Below are 23,764 nucleotides of genomic sequence, written 5' to 3'. Positions count from 1 at the left end.
AGAGAACTGATGTCAAAGTCAGGAAGTCATGGGTTCAAGTTACCATTTTTGTCATTTGTAATAGTCTTCTAATTGATCTCTATGCCTCAAGAGCTCGCAAGGTGATTTTTGCAAAATAGCCTTAGTCATAATCAATCCCATATTCAATGAGCTCTGATGGCTCCCTATTATCTCTGGTATCAATACTGAACCACTTACAGTACAGCGAGCATGTCCCTTCATCTCCCACCTTTGTGGCAGTGCCTTTGCTGTCACTTTGCTATCTCCCATGCTTAGAATGCTCTGCTCCTCACCACCTTGCTTCCTTCAACACTTAGTGCAAATCTCAGCTTCTGGAGAAGGCCTTTTGTGGTTCTTCCAGCTGCTAGTTCCTTTCCATTTTAGATTGTTTTCCAATTATCCCATCTATCTTATATATACCTAGTTATTTGCAAGTTATCATCTCCATTAGATTGTAAGCTCCTTGAGGGCAGATAGCATTTTTTTGTATTTCTTTGTATCCCTAGCTAAGCCTTAGCATGATGATTTTACACAGCAAGTGCTTAATAGATGCTTGTTAACTGACTGACTTTATCTTGTTTTCTCATAACTACCTTTTAGCTATCTGAAGACAACAATCCTGTTCCTAGTTGTCTTCTCTTCTTCAGGTAAAAATATCCCCAAGGTGTAAAAGTAGAATAATTCCAAGTCTTTTTAAAAACAAGTATAATTTGAGTATGTAAAAGGATAGGGAAGGGCATTCTAGGTACAGAATATGGCATAAACAAAGGTACGAAGGATGTTAAAACTAGGGTCAATTGATAAAGTCATATGGAGAAACATTCTGATTCAAAATCTAAGGAAGATTTGACCATCAGATCTTCCCAGTAATCAATAGGCTGCCTTAGAACATGATTACTTCCTTGTTGGAAAGATTCAATGTCAACATGTAGGAAAGAATCTTTTATGGTCTGGGGAAACAGACTATATACCATTCAAAACCCTTCCCAAACTGACTCTTGGTTTACAGAATATTATCACCCTTTCCCCTGTCTCCTTTCTAGCCTAGCTTTTTTCTTACTCTGCTTTAAAACTGTCCCTCCATTTTCTGCCTCTGGGCTTACACAGGTGATACTCAATGGCTGGAATGTACTCTTGCCTCACTTTCATTTCTTAGACTCCCCAGCTTCCTTCAGAATTTAGGTCATGCACTATCCCTTATGATAAGCATTTCCTGGTAGTGTTCTCTCCCTACTTCTCAAGTCATCACATCCATATTTATCTGTTCAAATGTTATATTTCCCTAGTAGAATAGAAATTTCTTGAGGAAAAGACTTGTTTTCTTTCTCACTTTATATTGAAAAATCTAATAAAATGAATTCCAATTTGTTGAATTTGATAAATTAGGATTATGTCCTTTGAAATTCTAAGGCCCTTCCCACAATGTTGATATAGAATCTGAATCACCCAAGCACCTAGATCCCTATTCCCTTGGGCAAAAAGATCAGTGCCTTCCTAGCACTAGTGTTTCAACAAGTAGAGGAGCCTTCAACTATTTTTCATCACTTCTCTCTTTGCCAATCCTTTGGACTGTTCCTTAGATTCCAACTAAGCAATGAAGAAAGAGGAACAAAATTTATGTTCTTCCCCCAGGAATTTCCCCCGTTTATTCCAGAAAGGCAGAGGAAAGCTGTCTTCATGTGAAGCTATCAGACTGATCTTTGTCTTATCTTCCTTCCTCCCTCCTTCATTATCTCTTTCTTTCTCTTCCTCCCTCCCTCCCTTCTTCCCTTCTTCACTTTTTCTTTCTGTCTCTTTCCTTCTTGTCTTTCTGTCTTCTCCTTCCTTCCTTCCTTCCTTCCTTCTTTCCTTCCTTCCTTCCTTCCTTCCTTCCTTCCTTCCTTCCTTCCTTCCTTCTTCCTATTTTCTTTCCATCTATCATCTATCTAAGAGGAATAGGCCTGTAACTTAATTCTGGATTCCCACAATGAGAAGATTTTAGAATTGGCTGTATCTCAGAATATACCTAAGAACCTCTTCCAGATCTCCCACAGATGATCATTCAGCTTTGGCTGGAAGAAATTCCAAGGGGAACACATTAATTCCCGAAGCAGCTTGTTCTGCTTTTTGATAGCTCAAATACTGAGAGGCATTTCCTTATATTAAACATAAAGTTACCTCTTATCAGCATCTATGCAGCTCCTACCCATTACTTAAGTGAAGAAATGTTTGTTATTCTTTGCCAGGGGCAAGGAGAATAAATTTAATTCTTCAGACACTATTACTGATTATAGAGATAAGAACGTCCTCACTATTAAAGTCCTTAACATTGTCAAGTGGTTCAACAACACAATGACATGATTTATCAAGGAAACGAAATTTAAGAAAATTCTTCACCTCTGTTTTGCCAGTGCATCCTAAGAACCATGGGACTTTCCATCTAACTTGCAGTTAAAACCTGTTCTCTTTTTGTCTCCCTCTTGAGAATGTAAGCTCCTTGAAAACAAAGATTGTCTTGTTTTTCTATTTGCACCCCCAGAATTTAGCACAGTATTTTGTACATAGCAAATACTTAATTTTTCTTTCCTTCTTTTCTACACAGCTCATTTTTAAATATTTGGAGATAGCTATTATGTTCTTTTGGTTCAGACTAACCATGCTCAGTTCCTGCAACCAACCACATTATGGAATACTCTCTAAGCTCCTAGCAAATGCTGTTATGGAATTGTTTTTACACTCAGTATTATTCTGGCTAATCTGCTTCTGACATAATCTTGCTTGTCCTGAAATGTAGAGGTTGGAAATTCCAGACATTTTTTGGTTATAAACATTATATCTCTTTTAATACAGGCTACCATTAGTTTTTTGTAAAACTTATAAAATTTTGTTTAACTTTTTTTGGATTGTAATGTTGCATTGTTGATTCATATGAGTTTAAGATTCTCTAAAACCAAGGGTTTTTTTTCCCATACAAATCATTGCCTAATTACATATCTTATATTCACACAGTTGATTTTCTGAACCCAGATATAGGCTTCGATACTTGCCCTTATTAAATTTCCCTTACTAGATTAATTTTTTTGTTTTGGACCTCTTTTGTCATCTAGCATTAGAAATATATTTCCTTATGCTTTGTATTATCAAAAAATTGATAATTAAAGTTATACTTCCAATAACTTGATCAACATCATTTAACAGCAAAAAGCCAAAGATAGATTCCTAGATCAGTCCACTAGAGATCTCATTGTATGTTGACAATGATCAATAGATCATTGATCAATAGGAACTACTCTTTAAATCTGCTTTCAACAATATTCAAATGCACTTAATTATACTATCTTCTGGCCCATACCTCCCTAACCTCAAGAATAACATGAGAAATTGGCAAATGCTATACATAGTGAATTCTCTTGCTCTGGAGGTTAAAAATTGAAATGAAGTTAGTTTGATATGACCTATTCTTGATGGTAATGATTATGATGATAATAACAAAAGTATCAATAACTAGCATTTGTATAGCATTTTAAGGCTTGCAAAGCACTTTAGAAATGTTATTTTATTTGATTCTCACAACAATCCTATTGGTTAGGTGCTGTTAAAAGGCTCATTTTGTAAACAAGGATGTGGTCTCAAATTGAAGCCTGTTAAAGACCTTAGTTTAAAAAGCTCAAGGTTTTCAACTGCATCCAGGTCATCTCCAGTGGATCTGATCTACACTGGTTATTAGCCCCAGTGTAATAAGATAGCTCTCCTTCACTTAAATCTGATTCATTTGTATTTCATGGCATCACCTCCCTGAGTCACAGTTCTCTTTTCAACAAAGCTCAAACAGCAATGACTCGCTCAGGGTCACATGGCTAAATTGGGGATTAGAGGGAGGATTTGAATTTAGGTGTTGTTGGTTCAAAATCCAGAACTATTTACAATAACACCTGTAATAGTAGTGATCATTACTTCTTCTTGAAAATGTCCACAAAATATCCTAGAATTTTGCCAATTCAATTTAGCAATTGAAATTAAACACACTGGTAGATGTTTTGAAGACCTTTGTCCTGTTCTATTTTTTGAATATTAGAAAAAGTTATCATTTCTTTCATCCTATGGCATCTTTCCATTCTTCAATGCTTTTCAAAGATCAGCAATGTCGTTCAGTAATACATACTGTTTATTCACTTCTTTGAGATAAAGCTCACTGGAATTTAATGATTTTAACTCATTGAAAACAGCCTGATAAACATTCTTACCTTTTCACTGATTTTGGTTTTCAACTCCCGGTTAACCATTTTTGCTCTATTCTTCTGAGTCTGAAGATCATTATCCTTAGGAGAAAAAACAAAATCAAGTAAGAGCTTAAATAAATATGATTTCTCTCCATCCATCATCTGTTTTCATATTCCCCACTTTTAACAGAAGTACTGTCCTTTTTCTTTTTACTTTAAAAATATTTAATACTAAATTTCACTCATTTACAATAAGAACTTATGTATGGGCACACTTGAATTGCATTTTTTTGGATAACAACTTTTTGGTTAAAGGATCAACCAAGACCATATGCTGTTTTGGACATGCTAAAAAATATTTCTCTCTTAAATGGCATAAGGGATTTATACCCTGAAGAGGATTCTCTCCTTTCAACAATTCTCTGTTCTTTGTTCTTTATTTTATTTTTTAATCAACATGGCTTTAAAAAAACAACTTTTTTATTTTCAAAATACATGCAAAGAGAATTTTTACTATTCACTCTTGCAAAATCTTGTGTTCCAATTTTTCCCCTCCTTCCCCCTCTTCCCTTGACAGCAAGTAATCCAATACATATTAAACATGTGCAATTCTTCTAAACATATTTTCACATTTATCATGCTGCACAAGAAAAATCAGATCAAAAAGGAAAAAAATGAGAAAGAAAAAAACCCCAAGCAAATAACAACAAAAAAGGTGAAAATACTATGTTGTGATCCACATTCAGTTCCCACAATTCCTCTTTCTGGGTATAGATCATTCTCTCTATCACAAGACCATTGGAACTGGTCTGAATCACCTCATTGTTGAACGGAACCACATCCATCAGAGTTGATCTTCACATAATCTTGTTGACCAACATAGCTTTTAAAAAAGTAGTTCATATTTTCTCAGTATTCATTTCCAACTCCGGTTGGTTTTGAGCTTGAGAACGCTGACATTATTCTTCCACAGTTACTTTATGTTTTTGTGTATATCCTATGCCTGTGTATCCATATCTCTATGGGCATTTTCCCCTTTTCTTCCTCATCTGAACTATTTGTATGTGAGCTGTTAGGATGCCATTCACTCCAGGGGCAGACTTCCCACTGCTTTTGGGATTGGGGATTCTACTTTATCTCTTTTCCCCTACTCTTTGCAATGGGTTCTCCCACAATCTAAGTTATCTGCCAGGGGAATGCTTCCCCAGCACAAACAATGCTTAAAACAATGCATTGAGTGAAGCTGTCTCTCTACAGACATGCTACCCAGAAAATAACTAATTTCATAATCAGAAAGGCAGAAAGAGAAGCACTTCTATATGGAAGATGAAAATGAAGTGAAAGCCCTTGTTATCTCCACCCCTTGCAGCTGGGTGTTTTCAAACCCTGGCCAATTGGGTGGATGTTTAATCTGTGCCTACAGTAGTTTTAAAAACCTATTAATTTTTCAAGAAGAATAGATGCTCTCACCTTTAACTAAAATGAAAGGTTTAATCCCTGGCTCCATCTCCCACCTCTGTTCAGAGCTAAAATAGCTGTTTTCCTTAGGTTACCGCAGGTGACTGCTTCTTTGGATTCACATTAGTCTCACAAGAATAGAGAAATGGCCGGATGAGCAGACTCATGTACATTCCAATTCCCTGGCTGCTTTGTGCCCTGTAGGATGTGGGTTTGAGGTGCGGATGTCTGCTCTGCACCCCAGAACTCCTCTATGATTATGCTTTTAAGTGAATGTGAAACATTCCTGAAAAGTTCTGTTTGCAGGTGATGGATTATAGGATTTAAATCCTGAAAAATGAAGGTATCTATGTCAAAAAATTTCTCCCTATTCCCCAAGTACATTCACCTGTCACAGCTCTACACTTTCCCCTGCTTTTTCAGAAATGTTTACTATCCTCTGGGTTAGATAACAGGTGACAGTTCCCTTCTTTCCAGAGAAATAGTATTTGTGGGAGAAGAGAGAGCTAAACTGGATTTTTTTTTAATGGGGAGCTTCAGGCAAAGGCCAGATGACCACCTCGTGGGTGTGTGCTGCAGAGAGATTTCTCACTTCAAGACTTATACTAGTTGGCCACGGAAATCCTTTCTAATTCTAAAATTCTTTTCTTCCTTCTGGGAGCTAAGTTCAGAAAGGTGCATTACCAGCTTGGCCAGGGGGATGACTCTTTCCATCCTAGCAATTCTTAAAAACTGCTTACTTATGGAACACCAACTGTTTTGGTCAAGGAAGTGCCCAGATCAAAAGAATCAGAGATCTGTGGCCTGTTCAAGCATATATGGATATTGATCCATATATAAAAATATTGTATTTTCAACAGTTGATACACTCATTAAACCTTGAGAGATGTCACAACTGTCACTGATGAACTGGTGAGAATCATCTAATCAAAGTTCTAAGATTTCCTAACAAGTGCCCTTTGCTCTACTCAAGTCTCCATCTTCATTGTCTTAAGATCGTGGAAAGTTCATTTTTGCCTCTGTGCCTTTGGCTCAAGATGTGGGCCTTTCCTGGAATGTCTTTCCTTGTCCCCTGGTGAAATCATTGCCCAATTTCCTCTCTGTCCTGAACTCTTATTCCCGTCAGCTCTACGAACTACAGTTCACACAAATAAATCATATTAGGGCTCTCACAAAGAGGAGGGACACTGCCTTATCTCGCTCTCTTTTGCTTTCTTCACATAAAACATGGAACACAATAGGGGTTAAGTAACTATTTATAGGATGAAAACTCACTCCCTTGTTTAATGAACTCTAGTTGCTCTCCATCACTTTCAAGATCAAATGCAATCTCCTCTGCTCTATCCAATGCTCTCCAATATCATGCTGTCACTGATGGAGAAGGGGTAAAGAGCATTTCTAAAGTTATGTCCCCTATGCCTTGGGTCCAGGTAGACTGACATGGATTTTCTTTTCTGTCACCCCTCATTGATTCTGAGTTTGGGGGACATAAATCCCTTTCTTTGTATCATCCTTGCCCTCAAGGAGCTTCCTATTTTAGGGCAAAAGGTCAGAGAGACCTGGCCAAGATGGGTAATATGACATAGAAAAGAGGACTGAGCTTAGGGGCCAGATTCCATTCTGGATCAGTTATGGACTGTGTATGTCCTGGGCAGTCAATTTATTCATCATCTGCAAAGTTAGGAAGATGATTCTTACCTTGTCAACTTAATAGGGATGCTGTGAGGATGAAGTGGACATGAAAACACTTATTTTATAACCCTAATGGACCATACAAATGCCAGATGTTTTATTATTATTTTCTGCATAGATTCACAGAGAGACTTGGATGAAGGCAGAGGCTGAGTTAGTCCCATGGAAAATGAATTAATAAGCCACCCACCAGTACGTACATGGCCCACTGTCACTAAGACAAGCTTTTAGAGTAGGGAATGTGCCATCCACATTCGTGGTTCTTCTTGGAACATATAATTACTGACCAGATAGTAGAACTTTAAGATTTACAAAGGGCTTTATCTATGTTTTCTCATTTTATTTTCATAAACACAATACCAGGTGGGTATTGGTATTATCACCATTTTATAGATGAGAACACAGAGGCTCAGAGAGGCTAAATGAACTGAGTCTGTGATCTGGCCTGTAGAGTGATTTGAGAGCTGGGTTTTCAGAGATTCTTAACTTGAGATTCATGAATTCCTTTTTAAAAAATTGTTTTGATAAATGTATGGCAGTATTATTGGTTTTCTTTGCAATTCTATGCATTTTTATTTAATGCATTTAAAAGTTACTTAGAAAAGGAAAAGGAAAAACTTCACCAGACTGCCAAGGGGTCCATGACACAAAAAAGGGATAAAAATCCTTGGTATAACCAAAGAGGTGACCCTGAGCTTGTTAGTAGGAAGCTCAAAGCCTGGGCTTGTTTTTTGAGGCTAAAGGCAAAGAACACATTTCTGGGGCTGAGTCATGGGGGGTTTCTTCTGGAAGTGGACATTACCTGCTCCGGCACAAAGACAGCTTCTAGAGTCTCCAGAGTCTCATCTGCTTCAGGGGCATCTGAATCCCCCCTCCTGCATTTGGCTGAATTAAGATGCAGTGGGAGGAGGCTGCCAGCTCATCTCCATTCCACGTCACTGATGGAGTGTAAGGATTGCCTTTTTAGCAGAATTCCTGGATCAGAGAATTTGTGAGCCAAGAAGGAGGCAAAAGAAGGATCCCAAATACTTGGGCTTCAGCCTTGCAGTGAGGGCACAAGTCTGACAGCCAGCAGCCAGAGAATCCTGGGGAGACTTGTGATACCTCCAATTGAAGCCTGGGGCTAAGAACAGCATTTCTCACTGCATAATTCCTTAGGGCCAGTGGTATAAGCTCCAGCCCTAGGGCCCAGGCAGCCCCAGGGCCCAGGCAGCCCCAGGGCCCAGGCAACCCTAGCTCTCACAGACTCTGGGGGCCCAGGAGTCTATTTCACTCTGAGAAGGAAATAAAACAGCCACAGAACTGAAGGTCCTGACTTCTCCCACATTTTAAAAGAACCTTAATCCACCCAACCATCAGGGTGGTACTTTTATCCTCCCCTTCCTGTGCTCCTCTCTCCTCCCTAGTGAGCATCAAGTAGGTTTGGAAGAGGGGTAAAGGTTCAGTAGATGCTGAGCATCAGTAATTACTTGGCTCAAAGAATCTCAGAGTTGGGAGGATCCCTAGAGAGGGATTCTGTGAACGTGTTTTTAAAAAATATTTTGATAACTCTTTTTCAAAATAAGTGGCTTTCTTATCTTTACCCTTTTTTCCCTTTTTGTGGGTACCTCTAGTGGTTTGTACATTTTAGCACATAGTAGGTGTTTGCTGACTGAGTCCATAGGGTTCACCAGACTGCTAAAGGGCAGTGACACACAAAAAGATTAAGACTCCCTGCTTTATGTGAGATTATATAGTCCAACCTCCCATTTATTATAAGAACACCTTCTAAAAGCTGCTAGGTAGTACAATGGATAGAGTACCTGGCCTGGAGTCAATTTCCTTCTCTGTAAAATGGTGATAATAGCACCTACCTTCCAGGGTGCTGTGATGATCAAATGAGATAATAATTAGAAAATATTTAATACAGTTCCTGGCACAAGGTAGTTATATAAATGTTAGCTATTATTATTATTACAGTATCAATGACAAATGGACATTCAGTCTATTAGAAGAATCACTTGTAGGTAAGGATGGGATCTTTCTTGTCCAAACCATCATGTTTTGGTTTTCGATTGTGTTTAACGCTTTATGGCTCCATTTGGAGTTTTCTTGGCAAAGATACTGGAGAGATTGGCCATATCCTTCTTTAGCAAATTTTTCAGAGGAGCAAGCTGAGGTAAATAGGGTTAAGTAACTTAGTCACACAGCTAGTAAGTGTCTGAGGCAGATTTCAATTCAGAAAGATCAGGCTCAGCGCTCCGTGCACTATGGTGCCCCCAGAGTCCTCTGCTCTGTAATGTTGGAGAAACTGAGGCAAACAGTGATACTTTTTAATATTTTAATAGTGGAGAATTTGGGCTAGTTGGTCAGACAGGATTCAAGTCCAAAAGATGTCCAACCCCTTACCAAGGAAGGCACAGACCTTTTATATGTTCTTTTACTACACAGGATATATGGCCTGATAAGGCAGATAAGGAGAGGGCAAGGATATTGGATGGGGGACAAGCCATAATTCCAGGAAAGGATCATAACTTAGTCCTGACAGGATGGGGGTCAAGGGCAGGAGACAGGGAGTCTAGTCGGAGGGGCAAATGCCAGCAGATATTTGAGAGAAGCCACCTGGAGTTTTATGACTCTGGAATGTGGTCAGAGCTTGGAGATTTTAATTCTCTCAGTCCTAATAGACAGGAAGGGGGATGGTGGCCATAATAATTTTATTCAGGGCATAATAATTTAGGAAAACTGAGGCATAACAGCTTTACCATACTAAGTCCTGAAACATTACAAATGTTGGAAATTATTATGCTATACAGTTGAAGGACATTTTAAAGCTTTCACAACATGGCTTGAGCCTATCTTTTCAGTCTTAATAAACATAGCATCCCTCAGGAATAGCCACACAGGCCTGCTTGTTGCCCCTCACTATCCCAACATCACACCTTTATCTTTGCTGTCCCCCCATGCTTGGGAAACACACTCTCCCTACCTCCTCATCTTAGAATTCCTAGTTAAATGCTGCCTCCTACATGAGGCCTTTCCTCAGCTGCCAGTGCCTCTCCCCTCCCACATTGCACTGAATTTATTTTACAGATATTTTGTATATAGTTATATAAGAGTGAGCCCCTTTCAGAGGGAAATAGATCATTTTGCACCTAGTAAAGGACTAGGGCTTTGAGTGGTTCATCTGCATATGAAAAGACCAGGCAAGCTGCTGAGCCCTGAAGCAAGACACAATGAACTTGCCCCTGGGCATAGACTGTTATAGTACCTTTTTCCTACTAGCTCCCTTACAGGGACTGGGAGGAGAGATTTAGTTTAAAAAACAACAACAACAACAACAACAACAACAACAAAAAACTAGAAAGCTTCAAATCCTGAATTATGGGGCAGAGATGAATGTATGGGAAATGAATCACTTGGTGTTCTGGTCCGGATTGGTCAGTCAATCAACAAGCTCTTAGTAAGCTTAAGCTTATTAAGCTCTTACCATGTGCTAGACACTGGGCTAAGATCCGGTGAGAGAAATGCATGGGGGGAAAAATAGTTCCTATTCTTGAAGAGGATGGTTTAATGGTGATTTGGCAGTGGGGTTTGGGATGTGGGATGGGAAGGTGGAATAGTCTCGAGAATTGGGGATGCTTGGTTGGAGACTTAGCGCCAAACTGAGGTTGCTGGGAAGAACTCGCCAGTGGAATCAGGGGGCAGCTAAAGCATGGTGTCAGTCTGGAAAATCCTATGCAAATGGAAAAAGTCCCTCTGCCAATGCAGGTTGGCACCTTCTTTGCAATTTGTAATCTTAGAGAGTTGTCCAGAGTATGGAGGGCTTGAGCCATTTGGCCAGGGGCACAAAGCTTGTTTGCCTGTCAGGAACTGAAGGCAAATCTTCCTGGCTCAAAAGCTAGTGCTCCAAACACCATGCCAAAATCCTCCTTTACAAGGTACACTCCGATCTAAAAGGAATTCATCCTTATGTTCACATGTACATGTGTGCTTATTTGTATACATGTATATACACACATCTCTCTCTATTTACACACATTTCCCTCAGTAGAATGTAAGCTCTTTGCCAACCAAATGTCTTCATTTTTATACTTGTATCTCCATTGCCTTGCACATAATAGGTGCTTTATGAATGCATCCTGATCGACCGATTGGGCACAACTGTACAAAGATTGCCATGACAGGCCTATGGAAACGTGGATTTAGCTTAGTCAGCTAACAAGCATTTATTTATTAGGCATTTACTATGCTTAAAGGGAGGAGGGTGGAGACAGGAGACTCAGATATGAATTTTGTTCTTCTAGCTCCAAACAGTCAGTCTGAAATCCCTTTTGTCATGGGTGAAGGAAGGAGTGAGAGGTGAGCAGCAAGAGGCAATGAGTATAGAAAGCTCTTTCTGGAAATTTGGTTAATAGGGAGGGAAGAGAGATAAAGGATGAAGACTTGAGAGCACATCAGGGTGAAAAGAAGTATTTTTAAATTTATATTTTTTTTAGGGTGGGGGAGACATGAAAATGCTTGTTGGAAGAAGAGAATAGAGCCAAAAAATACAGAGATTTAAAACGAGAAGGAATGTTTGCGAAAGCAAGATTCCAGGGAAGATTGATGGGGAATGGGATTGTAAATAAGAAGAGCCACCTGTTGTTCAAACTCTGGAAAAAAAGGAGAGAACATGAACTGACTAGAAAACTTGGAAATGCAGAAAAGGGAAGCAGAAAAGCTCACTGTTGATGGTTTTAGTTTTATTTGTGGAAAAAGGAGGCAAGATCCTCTGTGGAAGAGTGAAGGAAGTGGTGGACAGGGTTCAAAGAAAGAAGAGGACATGTAACAAGTAAATATTAAAGATCTCCAAGCACCCCACCCCTTCCATGCCCACCCAGTATACTAGTGCCCTCTATTTTCTATGGCTTATCATTCCAAAGTGGAGGCAACAGCACATTCTCACTGGATATCTAGGTAATAAATAAATACGTGTGGTTCAGGTATGCTAGGATGAATTGAACTAAGAGACGATATCAGAGAATTTATTTATAGCCAGAAGGGACCTCCAAGGCAATCCAACTCCTTTATTTTACAAATGAGGAAATTGAGGCACAAAGTATCCAGTTTCACAAAGTGTCAGATGTAGGATTTGAACTCACTTCTTGATTTCAAATCTACTTCACCAGATAGAAAGGAGGAAACTAAGTCATATATGAGGATCCCTGTAGGCTGCAATGTTGACTTAGAAAACCATATAGTACCATTATCTATATTTTATTGCATTTTTATTTATTTTTTTCAATACTTCCCAATTACATTTTAAACTGGTTCAGGCTTTACCTGGGAATATTGTGCACCTTGGGTAGTTATCTTGCTATCTTTTGCAAGCTAAGTGAGCACTCTAACATCTCTATTTCTCGTTCCCCCATGATGGGATAAATTTAAGAGGCTATCCTGTCTTTTGCACAAACACTTAGCTCTCAGTCTGAGTTCTTCCAATGACAGGCCTTTTGGTACTTTTGATACCCTGAGGTTTAGGATTCTCATAGGGGCTGGGCAGGATTTGAAATGAATGAAAATATCTTCAAAGCAAGTTCTCCAATGTTTCTAACTTTTCTGACTCCATTAAATATGTGAGTTCCCTTTGTCTTAGGACAAAGCTGTGAGGCTTCCACAGGCTGAAAACTCTAGGTGCTTAAAGTTAGTGACATGGTTCTACATTTTCATTTCAGTTTTCCTAGTCTATTAAATTCAGCACAAAGGAAGCTACTTCTGTTGGTATCAATGGGCATAACTAACTAAAAGATTGCTTTTTATTAACTGGGACTCTGTAAAGAGCTTTAGCAACTTATAATGATGAATAAATGAAAGTTTCTCTGGATAAAAGATACTATGAACCATAAAACTGTCTCACCTCCTTCTCCCAGTTTCTGAGGTTACAAAGGCAGAGAGTTTTGGTGTTAAAGATCAAGACATAACACTGTAAGATTTCCCAAATTAGGCTCATCTTTGGGAATTCCTAAATATCTCAGGCTCATTCCCACTTCTCTGTCTTTGCTTATAAAGTTCCTCACCTGTAGAATGCCCTTCCCATTCTTCTCTCCCTACCTTTTTTTCAGGCCCAGCTTGACTTTTACCTCCCCCATGATGTCTTCTCCAACTACCCAGGCCACAGTGATTGCTCTTTCTGATCCTGTGCAATTCCACCTAATCCTCAAGCTTTCACGTGGCATTCTTGAGTTTTTTCAACCTCAGGCCATCTCCGGGGAAATTATCAGCTCCTCTAAGTAGTAGCCAGTCTTGTCTTGCATCCCTACAGTGCTGACCCTAGTGCTGAGCTCATAGGAAATGCTTAAAGAACATTTGCTAATGTGCCTTGAAATTCATTCTCTTTGGTCCCAACACATTGGATGGGTATGGGAGGTGGGTGGGTGCTTGGAGATCTTTAATATTTACTGTGCATACCAAATTTGCTAGGTCTTGATAATGTGTGAGGAACCAGAGAAAATTCATTTGGAGCAAAAGTGTGCTATGGTGTAACAACAACAATAGCAACACGCATTTACATATGAATTGTCTTATTTGTATATGTTATCACATTTATGTAATCCCTGAAAGTGATTTAATTGTCCTCATGTGTGAGATGCTATGGAACAGATTACTCTCAGGAAAAGGGGCACAGAAGTCTGAGACAGGCATGGAAGCCCAGCCCCGACTTACTTCTAAGCTTTAAGACAACTTAATTCCCCTCCCTCCTCACTACTTCGCACCTCACAGCTCTGTTTGCTCATCCCTGACATGGTATATTCATATGTATCATTTCTTCAGTTTTAAATCCCTTGCTCACTCCTCTGGGCCAAGTCTGATCCTCTTTCCCTCCAAACCCCCTCTTAAAAGCCCATCTCCTCCATGAAGCCTTTTCTGACAAATCCAAAGTCTGATATCTCTCTCAGCTCTCTCTTTAGTACTTCTGATGGTTGATTGTCCCCTGATGCCTTTTCTAGGAGATGTCTGCAATCTTTCTCACATCTGTTCTCTCCTCTCTATTCTTACGACTACTAATATAGGATTGACACATGTGGATTACTCCTGACAAATTTCTCCCAGCTTCACTCTATATGTCACTATGGAATCTTCCTAATGCATAAACCGGATCACTTCACTCCCTCTGTGGAATGTTCAAAAATATTCATTTGTTCTCTATCACCAAGCAAGGAAAATGCAAACTCCTTAGGCCAGCATTCAAGGTCTTCCATAATCTAGCTCTAACTGTCTTTCCACTTCACACCCTGTTTTAGTCAAACAACTAAAGATCTCCCACTTTCATCATATCCTCTGTTCCCTTTATGTCACTCTGCCTATCATTCCCCATGAATGGAACAAACTTCCTTCTACCAGGTCCCTCCTCCATCTTCATTTTCTTTCAAAGCCCAGCCTTACCTGATTATTACAAGTAAAGCCCTCCCTCCTTAATTCTCATTCTGTTCTGGTTCTCTTTTACACATGCATTAGTTATTCAAGTAAATGTTGCATCTTCATACTGGATTGCAAATTTTCAAAGACATGGGCTTGGTTTTCCACTCTTGTCCTCATTGTCTTGTATACAGTGGGCACTTAAGAAATGATTGCTGAACTGAATCAAAAGAGAATAAATGAAGGTATATGTATATATCTTGCATGCACTTAGAATTTAAATTTCTTTTGTCTTTGTATTCCCAGCATCTAGCATAATACCTAGTACATAGTAGTTGCTTAATAGTTGCTAAATGGTTGATGATGATCATTGTTCTTCCAGATTCATGGAATAAGAACTAAAGCATCTGAGTTTCTACCTATTAAAAGTACTGATAATTTTCTCTTTAGGGTCTTCTCTTATTGATAAACATGTAACCCTAACCATACCAATTTTCCAGAAACAGATTTTGGATACATTGGTATTTTTTAATTACTATATCATGCTCCCCCCTGCTTCCACCCACTCCAACTCACCCCTCCTTCCTACTGCCTCATTTTCCAGGCCCTGAAGGTCCCCTATCTGCATTACGTTATGGATAAATCTTTTTTTGGAAACAGTACTTCTCAGAAACTACTTTTGGGGACAGTAACCATTGACCTTCCCTAAACTGGCATTCCAGCAAATGCTTAACCATTACTGCTAACCATTCTTTTTCCAATCTCTGCAACTTCTGGTATGATGGATTATCACCTACTAGTGACCTTCCCAAGTCCCTTCCTTCTATGAATGCCTCTTTCTGGAGCCTGTTCTTTGGAAATTATTGGTCAATGATTTAAGAGCCTTCTCAGGCTAGACTGGCTTTGTCGGGTTCTCTATTCTATACTAAAAACTTGGGTTGTAGCATCTTTTTTCCCTGAGAACAGTTATTATCTGGACAAAGACATTTTTTTCCCCTCTCTCTTCTCTATCCATTTTCATACTTGATCCAGTTATCCATAGTATTTTTGTCCTGAAGATGTCTTAAAAGTGGATGCTGCTAATGTCAGAGTTGTCTCCTGCCCAGAAATGATGAAACACATTTATATTGATATCTATACAAACATTTAATTTCAAATTACAATTTTGTACCTCCAAATTAACATTCTAGGATAGGGAACTCGTCTCCAAAATCTCCTCCATCTAATACCTCCAAGCTCCTTTATTCCAGAATTACATCACTTGCATGACTAGAATTACCTCTAACAAATCTGGTTCCTGTAGAGTTCCAGAATGCCTTTCTAGGCAAATCTTTGCTTATAGAATTAAATCTTCTAGAATAAAACTTGGGAAAGTCAAGCTTCTTGCTCTGATACTTTTTCTAACTTCAATATGTTTGGTTTTTCAGGGTATTCCAGCTGACACTTTTCCCTAGGAGATCTAAGCAGCCCTCTGCCTTTCCCTGAAAAAGATTCTTGATTTTACACTACTATCCACATTATAGGGTTTTAAGACCCTTTTATCAACTCCACCTAAGGTAAATAGCTCTCACCACAGTGGGTTTATGTCATTCATACTCTCCAGATCACAGGCATGGACACATTTACTTATGTCTTTTGAATTAAATTTGATCGGAAAACTCCAGCCCTCAGGGAAATAAAAACATAGGACACCAGTGACAGATGTGCTAATAGAACATCTAAGGAGTGAGAAAAAGCCAAAGGAAAACTAGCAAAATACTAGCTAAAAGGAGACCAAAATAAGTTGTCAATACATTTCTTTCAGAGGATAAAGTCTCAAAACAGGATAATGTGACCCCAACTCCCAAATTCCTCCTTGCTATAGTTTCTTCTTCAAACCAAAACTTCTTTGGATTCCCTACAAAATATAGAAGAAGCTGACCTGGGGACTATATATACAATAATATAAGGACATGATTCCCAACTTCTGGGATGACAGACATAATACTAACAATTAACTTTTAAATAATGCTTTAAGATTTGTAAGTGAGGTCAGATTTCAACTCAGGTTTTCCTGAATCCAGCCCAGCAGTTTATCCATTGAACCATTAACCTACCTGCCACATAGTATTTAATAAATGTTTTAGTTCTCTCTGTCTCTCTCTGTCTCTCTCTCCTCTCTCTCTTTTTCTTTCTCTTTCTCTCCCCTCTCTTTCTCTCTGTCTCTCTTTCTCTCTCCCTTCTTTCCCATTTCCCCCTTTTATATCTGATTTTTCTTATGCAGCATGATAAATGTGGAAATATGTACAGAAGAACTGTACATGTTTAAACTATATTGGAGGCAAGGGAGGTGGGGGGAAGGGAAGGAGAAAAATTGGAAACACAAGGTTTTGCAAGAGTGAATGTTGAAAACTATCTTTGCATGTATTTTGAAAATAAAAAGCTATTATTAAAAATTAATTAATTAAAAAAGAATTTGCTATCTTTTCAGAAACTTTATTGTTGCAGTTTTTATTTCCATTCCAGTGGTAACTGAGGTTTTCGAGGTATTTATATTTCTAAAAATCATTGTCTGTATGTAGATACACATATGTATATGTAAATCTATGAATGTATATGTATATTTGTGTGTACATATTCAAGTGTGCAGGAATCTCTGTGTATCTGCTCCTTGAGGGCAAGGATAGCACCACTTTGCATCATTTTCAACTCCTAACATTATACTTTGTATAGAGTAGATACATAATAAGTATCTGTTGAGTTGTTGTCTCAGCAGTGCTTGTATGTCTATGAATATGGCTTTGTATTCTTTGGGTTACTTGTATTTTGGATTCACAAGAATGGAATGATTACTTTATGCCTCATAAAGTGGTATATAAATAAATGGACCAGAGTAATTTCCTGCCATTGAATAAAAATTACATAGATCCTGGGGAGACAGCAAAGGTCACAGAAGAGATTAGGTCTACATGTGGTATGACAGAGTTAAAACTGGACGTCTAAACTGGGGAGTGGGAAGAGGAATGGCATGAGGATTGGCCTTTGGCAAAACTGTAAAGTGGCTATGTCAGAGTTCTGAATCTGTCTTTTCCTGGCTTTCTTCCCGGGTTTTAGATTTTCCCTTCTTCCTCTATTAGATCTGAGTTCTAGAAAAGTATCTGATCAACTGAATGCCTTGTGCTATTGAGTGAAAGAAAAGGCAGGGATGGTTCATCTTCTTAGGAACATTTGTAAGAAATTCCTATAGCAAAGGAATAATCAAGGAGAACATACAGCTTTGGGCCCTTAAAATCAGATCTGCCTGTGCTGGAATAAGGAGAGTGATTCTATAAAGGATGAAGATGAAAGATGAGTAAAAGATATTCTTCACCTCATCTCAGGAAGAGAAGGGGAGTGTAGAGGGAGAAGGAGAAGAGAAAAAAAGAAGGGAAGGGAAAATGGAAGGAACAAGGGAAGGCCGTGAAAGAACAGGAAAAGAAAGGTGAGAGACAGTGAGAAGGGAGAGGCAGAGAGAGGAGGTGGAAGAGAAGGAGAGGGGAAAAGTAGAGGAGAGAAAAAAGGAAGAGATGGGAGAAAGGGAAAAATAGAGGGAAAGAGAAGAATAGGAAGAGAGAAAGTGGAAGAAGAAGAAAGAAGGATAAGAGAAAGGAAAGGAAAAGAAGGAAAGTGGGAAAGGAAGGGAGAAAGAAAAAGGGGAGAGAGGAAGAAAAAGAAAGGAAGCAGAGAGGATAAGAAAGCTGAACAAAGAAGAATGGAGAGGAAAAGGGGAGGGAGATAAAGAGGTGAAAGAAGAAAGGAGAACGAGAGAAAGAAAAGGGAGGGAATGGAATGAGAAGAAAAGGAGAGGAAGAAGGGAAGGAAGGAGAAGTAGGGGGGGAAAGGAGAAAGTGATTATAAAAGAAGGGAAGAAGAAGGGAGGGGAAAGAATGTGAGAAAAAAGAGAAAGTCAGAGAGGACTGGAGGGAAAAGGGGAATGAAAGAGACAGAAAGTGAGAAGGGAAAGGAGAGGGAGAAGAAAAGAAAAAGGAAAGCAAGAAGATGAGAGGAAAGGAAGGAGAGGAGGAGAGAAAAAAGGAGAGGCAGAAGGAGAGGGAGAATAGACATAAGGTATAAGGGAGAAAGAAATGGAAAGGAGAAGAGATAGAGGATGAGAGGGGGGAGAAAAAGAAAAGAGAGAGAGGAATGGGAGAGGTGAATGAAGATTAAGAGAAGGATGGAGAGACAGAAGAGAAAGGGAAGTAAAGAGAAAAGGGAAGGAAAAGGAAGACATAAGGAAGAAAGAAGGGGAGGCAGAAGGAAAGGGAAGAAGAAAAGGAGGAGAGAGAGGGAGAAAGAATTGGAGAAGAATAACATAAGAGAGTGAAAATAGGGAGAAGAGGAAATAGAGAAAGAAGGGGAAAGAAAGAAAAAAGGAGGAAAGAAGAAAAGAAAGGAGAGAAGGGAAAGAAAAGTGAATTGAGAGGGAGAAAGAAGGAAAAAGGAAAGATATTGTAAAGGAGAAGCAGAAGCAGAGAGGTAAAGGGAAAGAGAGGAAGAGAAAAGGGGTAGAGGAAAGAAAAGAGACGATAAGAAAGGAGAAAAAGAGGAAGAGAAGGGAAAGGGAGAAGAAAAAAGGGGAGGAACTAAGGGAGAAAAGTCAGGATAAGGAGAGGGAGAGAGGGGTGGGAGAAGGGGAAGGAGAAATAAAAGAAAAAATGAGAGAAAGTAAGGGGGCAAATGGAGAAGAGGGAGATAGGAAAGGAGACAGAAGGAGGAAGGGAGGAAGAGAGAGAGAGAGAGAAAGAACGGTGAAAGGGAGGAGAAAGAAAAGTTTCTGAATAGTCGATATTCAGGCCACATCTATCCCTCTGCCCTGTATTCAGCATCATATTGAACACTGAAGGGGAAAAAAAAATCATTCCAAATTGTTAACACGGTTAGAGACAAATATGGAAGTCTCAGATTAATGATAGACAATCCAAACCACAAGTATATTTTAAACTTATTACATTCACATCCATCCACCTAGTTATACTACTATCTAGCTCTTTTTCATAAAAGTTTAGAGAAAAGATATTTACTTAAATAGGGAGACAAAGGGCTGGATAATATACCTTAGTCTAGGGTTTCCAATTAGTCTGATTTTGAGTGAAGTTGAAATTACTGTCTTAGACTTTTAGAGTAAGAAGGGACATTAAAAGTTAAATCCAATCCTCTTATTTTACTGACAAGAAAACTGAAGTTTAGAGTGACTTTTCCAAGGTCACATGGCTTTCCTTCAAACTTCCCGTCTCACTATTTATGAGTTGGAATATTCTTTGCTCCCCGTTGCTCTCTCCAGACTTTCCTATGAACACTATATTCAATAACCTCTCCTCCTTTAAGGGTCATCCAATCCAAATTTAGTATCTAATCCATATCCTGGCAGTTGTTATCCATCAATTCTGGGAATATTTTTCCTTCTTTCTCAATGAGTTCAATACCTAGATCACAGCCTTTTTCTCAAACCCAACTCCTTCCTTTATTCTAGGAGATTTCAACATACTTGTTGTTCTTATCTTAAATATGCTAACTTTCTAGTTCCTCAATTTATTAAACTTCCATGATTTCCTCTTTCTCCTTTCCACTTCAGCTACACATAGGGATGACTATCATCCCTATATGTCTTAACATCACCCACAAGAGTTCCACTTTCATGTTCAAGGACTCTACATTTCCTTTCCCTGATCATGATCTTTTGTCTTTACATCTTTCCTTGTGTCACATTTTCCTAACCCTACTTTTCATCCTTATCTCTAATCTCTCCAGTAATATAGTAGGCTGGTTTTTTTCAAGACTTGTGTTATCTTGTCCTACTTTCCCAATCACAAGTGTTCCTATTCAAGGCCTCTACATTTCCTTTCTTGATTATGATCTTTTGTCTTTACATCTTTTCTTATGTTACATTTTCCTACTCCTATCCTTTCATCTGTCCTGTCCTACTTTCCCAATCTTGACTTCTTGGTGAAAGAGTTCAATACTATAATATGCTCTACTACTTAATCCCTTGCTTCCTTGTCCTATCATGAATCCCACCTTACCAAATCCCAACTAGATAATTCTCATCATCTGCATCCTTCGTTTTTTACAGGGAACTGCAGGAAATCAGGAAACTTCCTAAGTCTGCTATTAATTTATGTAAGTTAATTTTAATGGGGCCCCTTACTATAGCAAAGCAGTCTATTACTTCTGATTCACGATAGTAGTTGTTTTAAATCTAATCTTTTCTTCTTAAGCCTCCCATGCTACTTCAATCACCCACACCTTCTGCTGGGAATCTCACCTCAAATTTCACTGCTCAAATTAAGGCCATTTTCTGAGAGTCTCTTGTATCCTCTTCTCATCTTATATCCCCTTGACATCATGCTCTACCATCTTCTCCTTATCTCCAGTGTCTTATGATGAAGTGTCCCTCTGCTGAAGGCCACCTTGCTATGAATATCCATGATTCTTTCCCCTTCTGTCTTCTCTAGAAGACTTATCCCACAATCATAATCTCCATTATCTCTCCAATCTTTATTTCTCTATATTGGGTTTATCCCTTCTGTTTGCAAACATGACCAAGTCTTCTCCATACTCAAAAAAACCTTTACTGTATCCTACTTTACCTCTATCTCCTCTCCCCTTATCAGCTAAACTTTTTAGGAAAAAAAAAGCAACAACAACCATGTATAACTGGTGCATACATTTCTTCTTCTCTCACTATTTTAAGCTCTCTGCAATTTGACTTCTTACCTTATCAATCAACTGAAATTATTCTTTCCAAAGTTTCCAATGATCTGCTAGCCAAGTGTAATAGTCATTAATGGGTAGCTTGTTGAGAATGGTAAAATTCCTATACAGATATAAGTTGGATTACCTGGCCTTTAAAATTCCTTTCCAGCTATCAGACACTATCCTAAATTCAAATACTTATTTGCTGCTTTGACCTTGGGCAAAACCCTTGGTCTTTTGGGAGCCGGAATTCCTCAAATGTAAGAAAATTAGAGGTTGATCAAATAGCCTTTTCACCTCTGTATGGTTCTACTTATTTTTAAAAACCAGACAAATAATAGGAAGCTTTGGGATGCCTCTCTAAGCTATGAACTATCTTTGGGGAGGACAGCTCTAACCTTGAACCTTCCCTTTTCCTTCCCCTTTCCTTCTGACATCCTCATTCATACGGGCTGCTTTTCTCTTCAGGACGCAGGGCTGGGCAGACCAATGATTTGACTCCAGGTGACAATTCTTGCCTTAGATGTGGCCGCCTCCCCAGTGATCACTAACAATCAGCCCAGAAGCTCTCCCGGTCGACTGAGTTCATGAATGACAGCAGGAGCTGAGACGAGGCAGATGCTGGAAGTCTAACTTCTAGCTGGCAGGCAGCTAAGCCTGGAAAACACTAGGGACCCAAAAGGAGCCAAGTTGAGCTCAGGACAGACAGGTCTGGGCCAGGATGGGATGGGAGAATGGGGGAGGATATGCCAGTGGGGAAATAGGGACAGATTCTGCCAACAGCCCAATCGAGGGGACACTCCACGCGTGCTCAGTGGGGAGAAGCAGCTGCTCACGCACTCATCTTCACAGACATCTAGGAGAGCCTCACATCCCGCAGGCTGAGAAGACTCCCCCGCAGCAGCACCCCCACTGGGTGTTCTGCCGTCCAGACCCCCCCACTTGGCTGGGCATTCTTTAATACCATTTCTCGGGAAACACCTGGGGTGTTCAAGACCCCTTTTTCTCTCCCCAACTGGTTAGGAGGTCTCCGTTCCGTGCTCCCCCAGCATGTGTGTCGGGGGAGAACGCGCTTTCCAGTCCCGTCTGGTCTCTTTCGGCCCCTCCACTGGGCAGCTGACTCCCCCGGGACTAGGAGCTCAGCTAGGACAGCCCAGCCGGGCCGCCCCCGCGCTCCGGCTCCGGGGGAGGGAGAGCTGCAGGCGCGCCCAGGTTCCGAGCTTAGTCCCCAACCCAGTCCCTCTACTCCCTCCCCCACAGCCTAAGGCTCTCCCATTCCGCTCCGGGTCACAGCAATCATCTAGGGCGAAGCCAGAATAGAGGAAGGGGAGCCAAAGAAGCGTCCCCTTCTCCTTTCCCTTCCTGGCATCGCCCCAGGGCAGAAAAAGAGAGGCCCCTCGGGACAGGCTCCGGCGTCCAGTCCCCTACAATCTCAGCCCAGCCCCAGCCCCAGCCCGAACCCCAGCCCCTCCCATCGCCTCCCTTCTCCTCCCCTCCACAAGGCTCCTCCGCCACCGCCCCCAGGCTCCAGACACAAAGGCGCAGAGGGAAGCGCAGCACTCACCGGACAGAGCTAGCGAGCGAGCGGGCTCCAGGCGCAGAGGGAAGGAGGGAGGGAGGGAGAGTGGGGGTGTGTGCGTGTGCGCATCTGTGTGTGTGTGTGTGTGTGTGTGTGTGTGTGTGTGTGTGAGAGAGAGAGAGAGAGAGAGAGAGAGAGAGAGAGAGAGAGAGAGAAAGAGAAGAGAAAGCAAACCGGGGTCCGACCGGCTGTGCGAGAGTAGCTGTGTGCGTCTGCGTCTGTCCGTTTGTCTTTCCAGGGGTCCGGGTGTCCGTGCGCGCTCCCCCGCCCCTCCGCACAGCCCGGACGCGGCGGCTCAGCTGCGGGTTTCGCCGGCGCAGCCGCTGGGGCTGTCTCTGCGCCCCCGCCCCCGGGCGTACTCCTTACCCCCCTCTCTCCTGGGGAATTGCGCAGGGACTGTGGGGTTTGGGTTGGGGGGCCTGAGATCGGGTAAAGGCGGTCCTGCGGCCAGAGCGAGTCCAGGGTAGGACCCTCGGCCAGGCTGGGCTTGGAGCCGGGGCCGCCCCCTCTTCCTCTTCTCTGCTTTGAGCGACAGGCGATTCCGCCCCCGCACCCGCGTTTTCCTGAATAGGGAGAGAACCGGAGCATCCATTTCATTCATGATTTTCCTTCTGGGCCCCGGGCTGCAGTAGCCTAGGAGGGAGAGAGACCAAAAGGGGCGCGCAGATACAGACTGGAACGAACAGTGATGAGCCAAAAAGGGAATGGCAGGTATAAAGAGAATTTCAAGCCGGTAGAATTTGACAGG

General features: G+C 40.6%; 1 protein-coding gene across 1 annotated transcript in view; it reads right to left on the bottom strand.

Annotated features, from left to right (window-relative positions):
• PTPN5 (protein tyrosine phosphatase non-receptor type 5) overlaps positions 1-23,086 on the bottom strand; it is a 115,629-nt gene extending 92,543 nt beyond the window's left edge. Inside the window, exons 1-2 of the mRNA XM_031943858.1 lie at positions 23,002-23,086; positions 4,224-4,298 (exon numbers count right to left, since the gene is read on the bottom strand). Of these exons, the coding sequence (XP_031799718.1) occupies positions 4,224-4,262 (39 nt within the window). The 5' untranslated portion in view covers positions 4,263-4,298; positions 23,002-23,086. The remainder of the gene's footprint in view (positions 1-4,223; positions 4,299-23,001) is intronic.
• Between the last annotated feature and the right edge of the window lie 678 nt (positions 23,087-23,764).

Source organism: Sarcophilus harrisii, chromosome 6 (genome assembly GCF_902635505.1).
Source record: "Sarcophilus harrisii chromosome 6, mSarHar1.11, whole genome shotgun sequence".
In the NCBI taxonomy this organism is placed as follows: domain Eukaryota; kingdom Metazoa; phylum Chordata; class Mammalia; order Dasyuromorphia; family Dasyuridae; genus Sarcophilus; species Sarcophilus harrisii.
The sequence above is the reverse complement of the archived record's forward strand: the minus strand, read 5'-3'. Positions and strand labels throughout refer to the sequence as shown.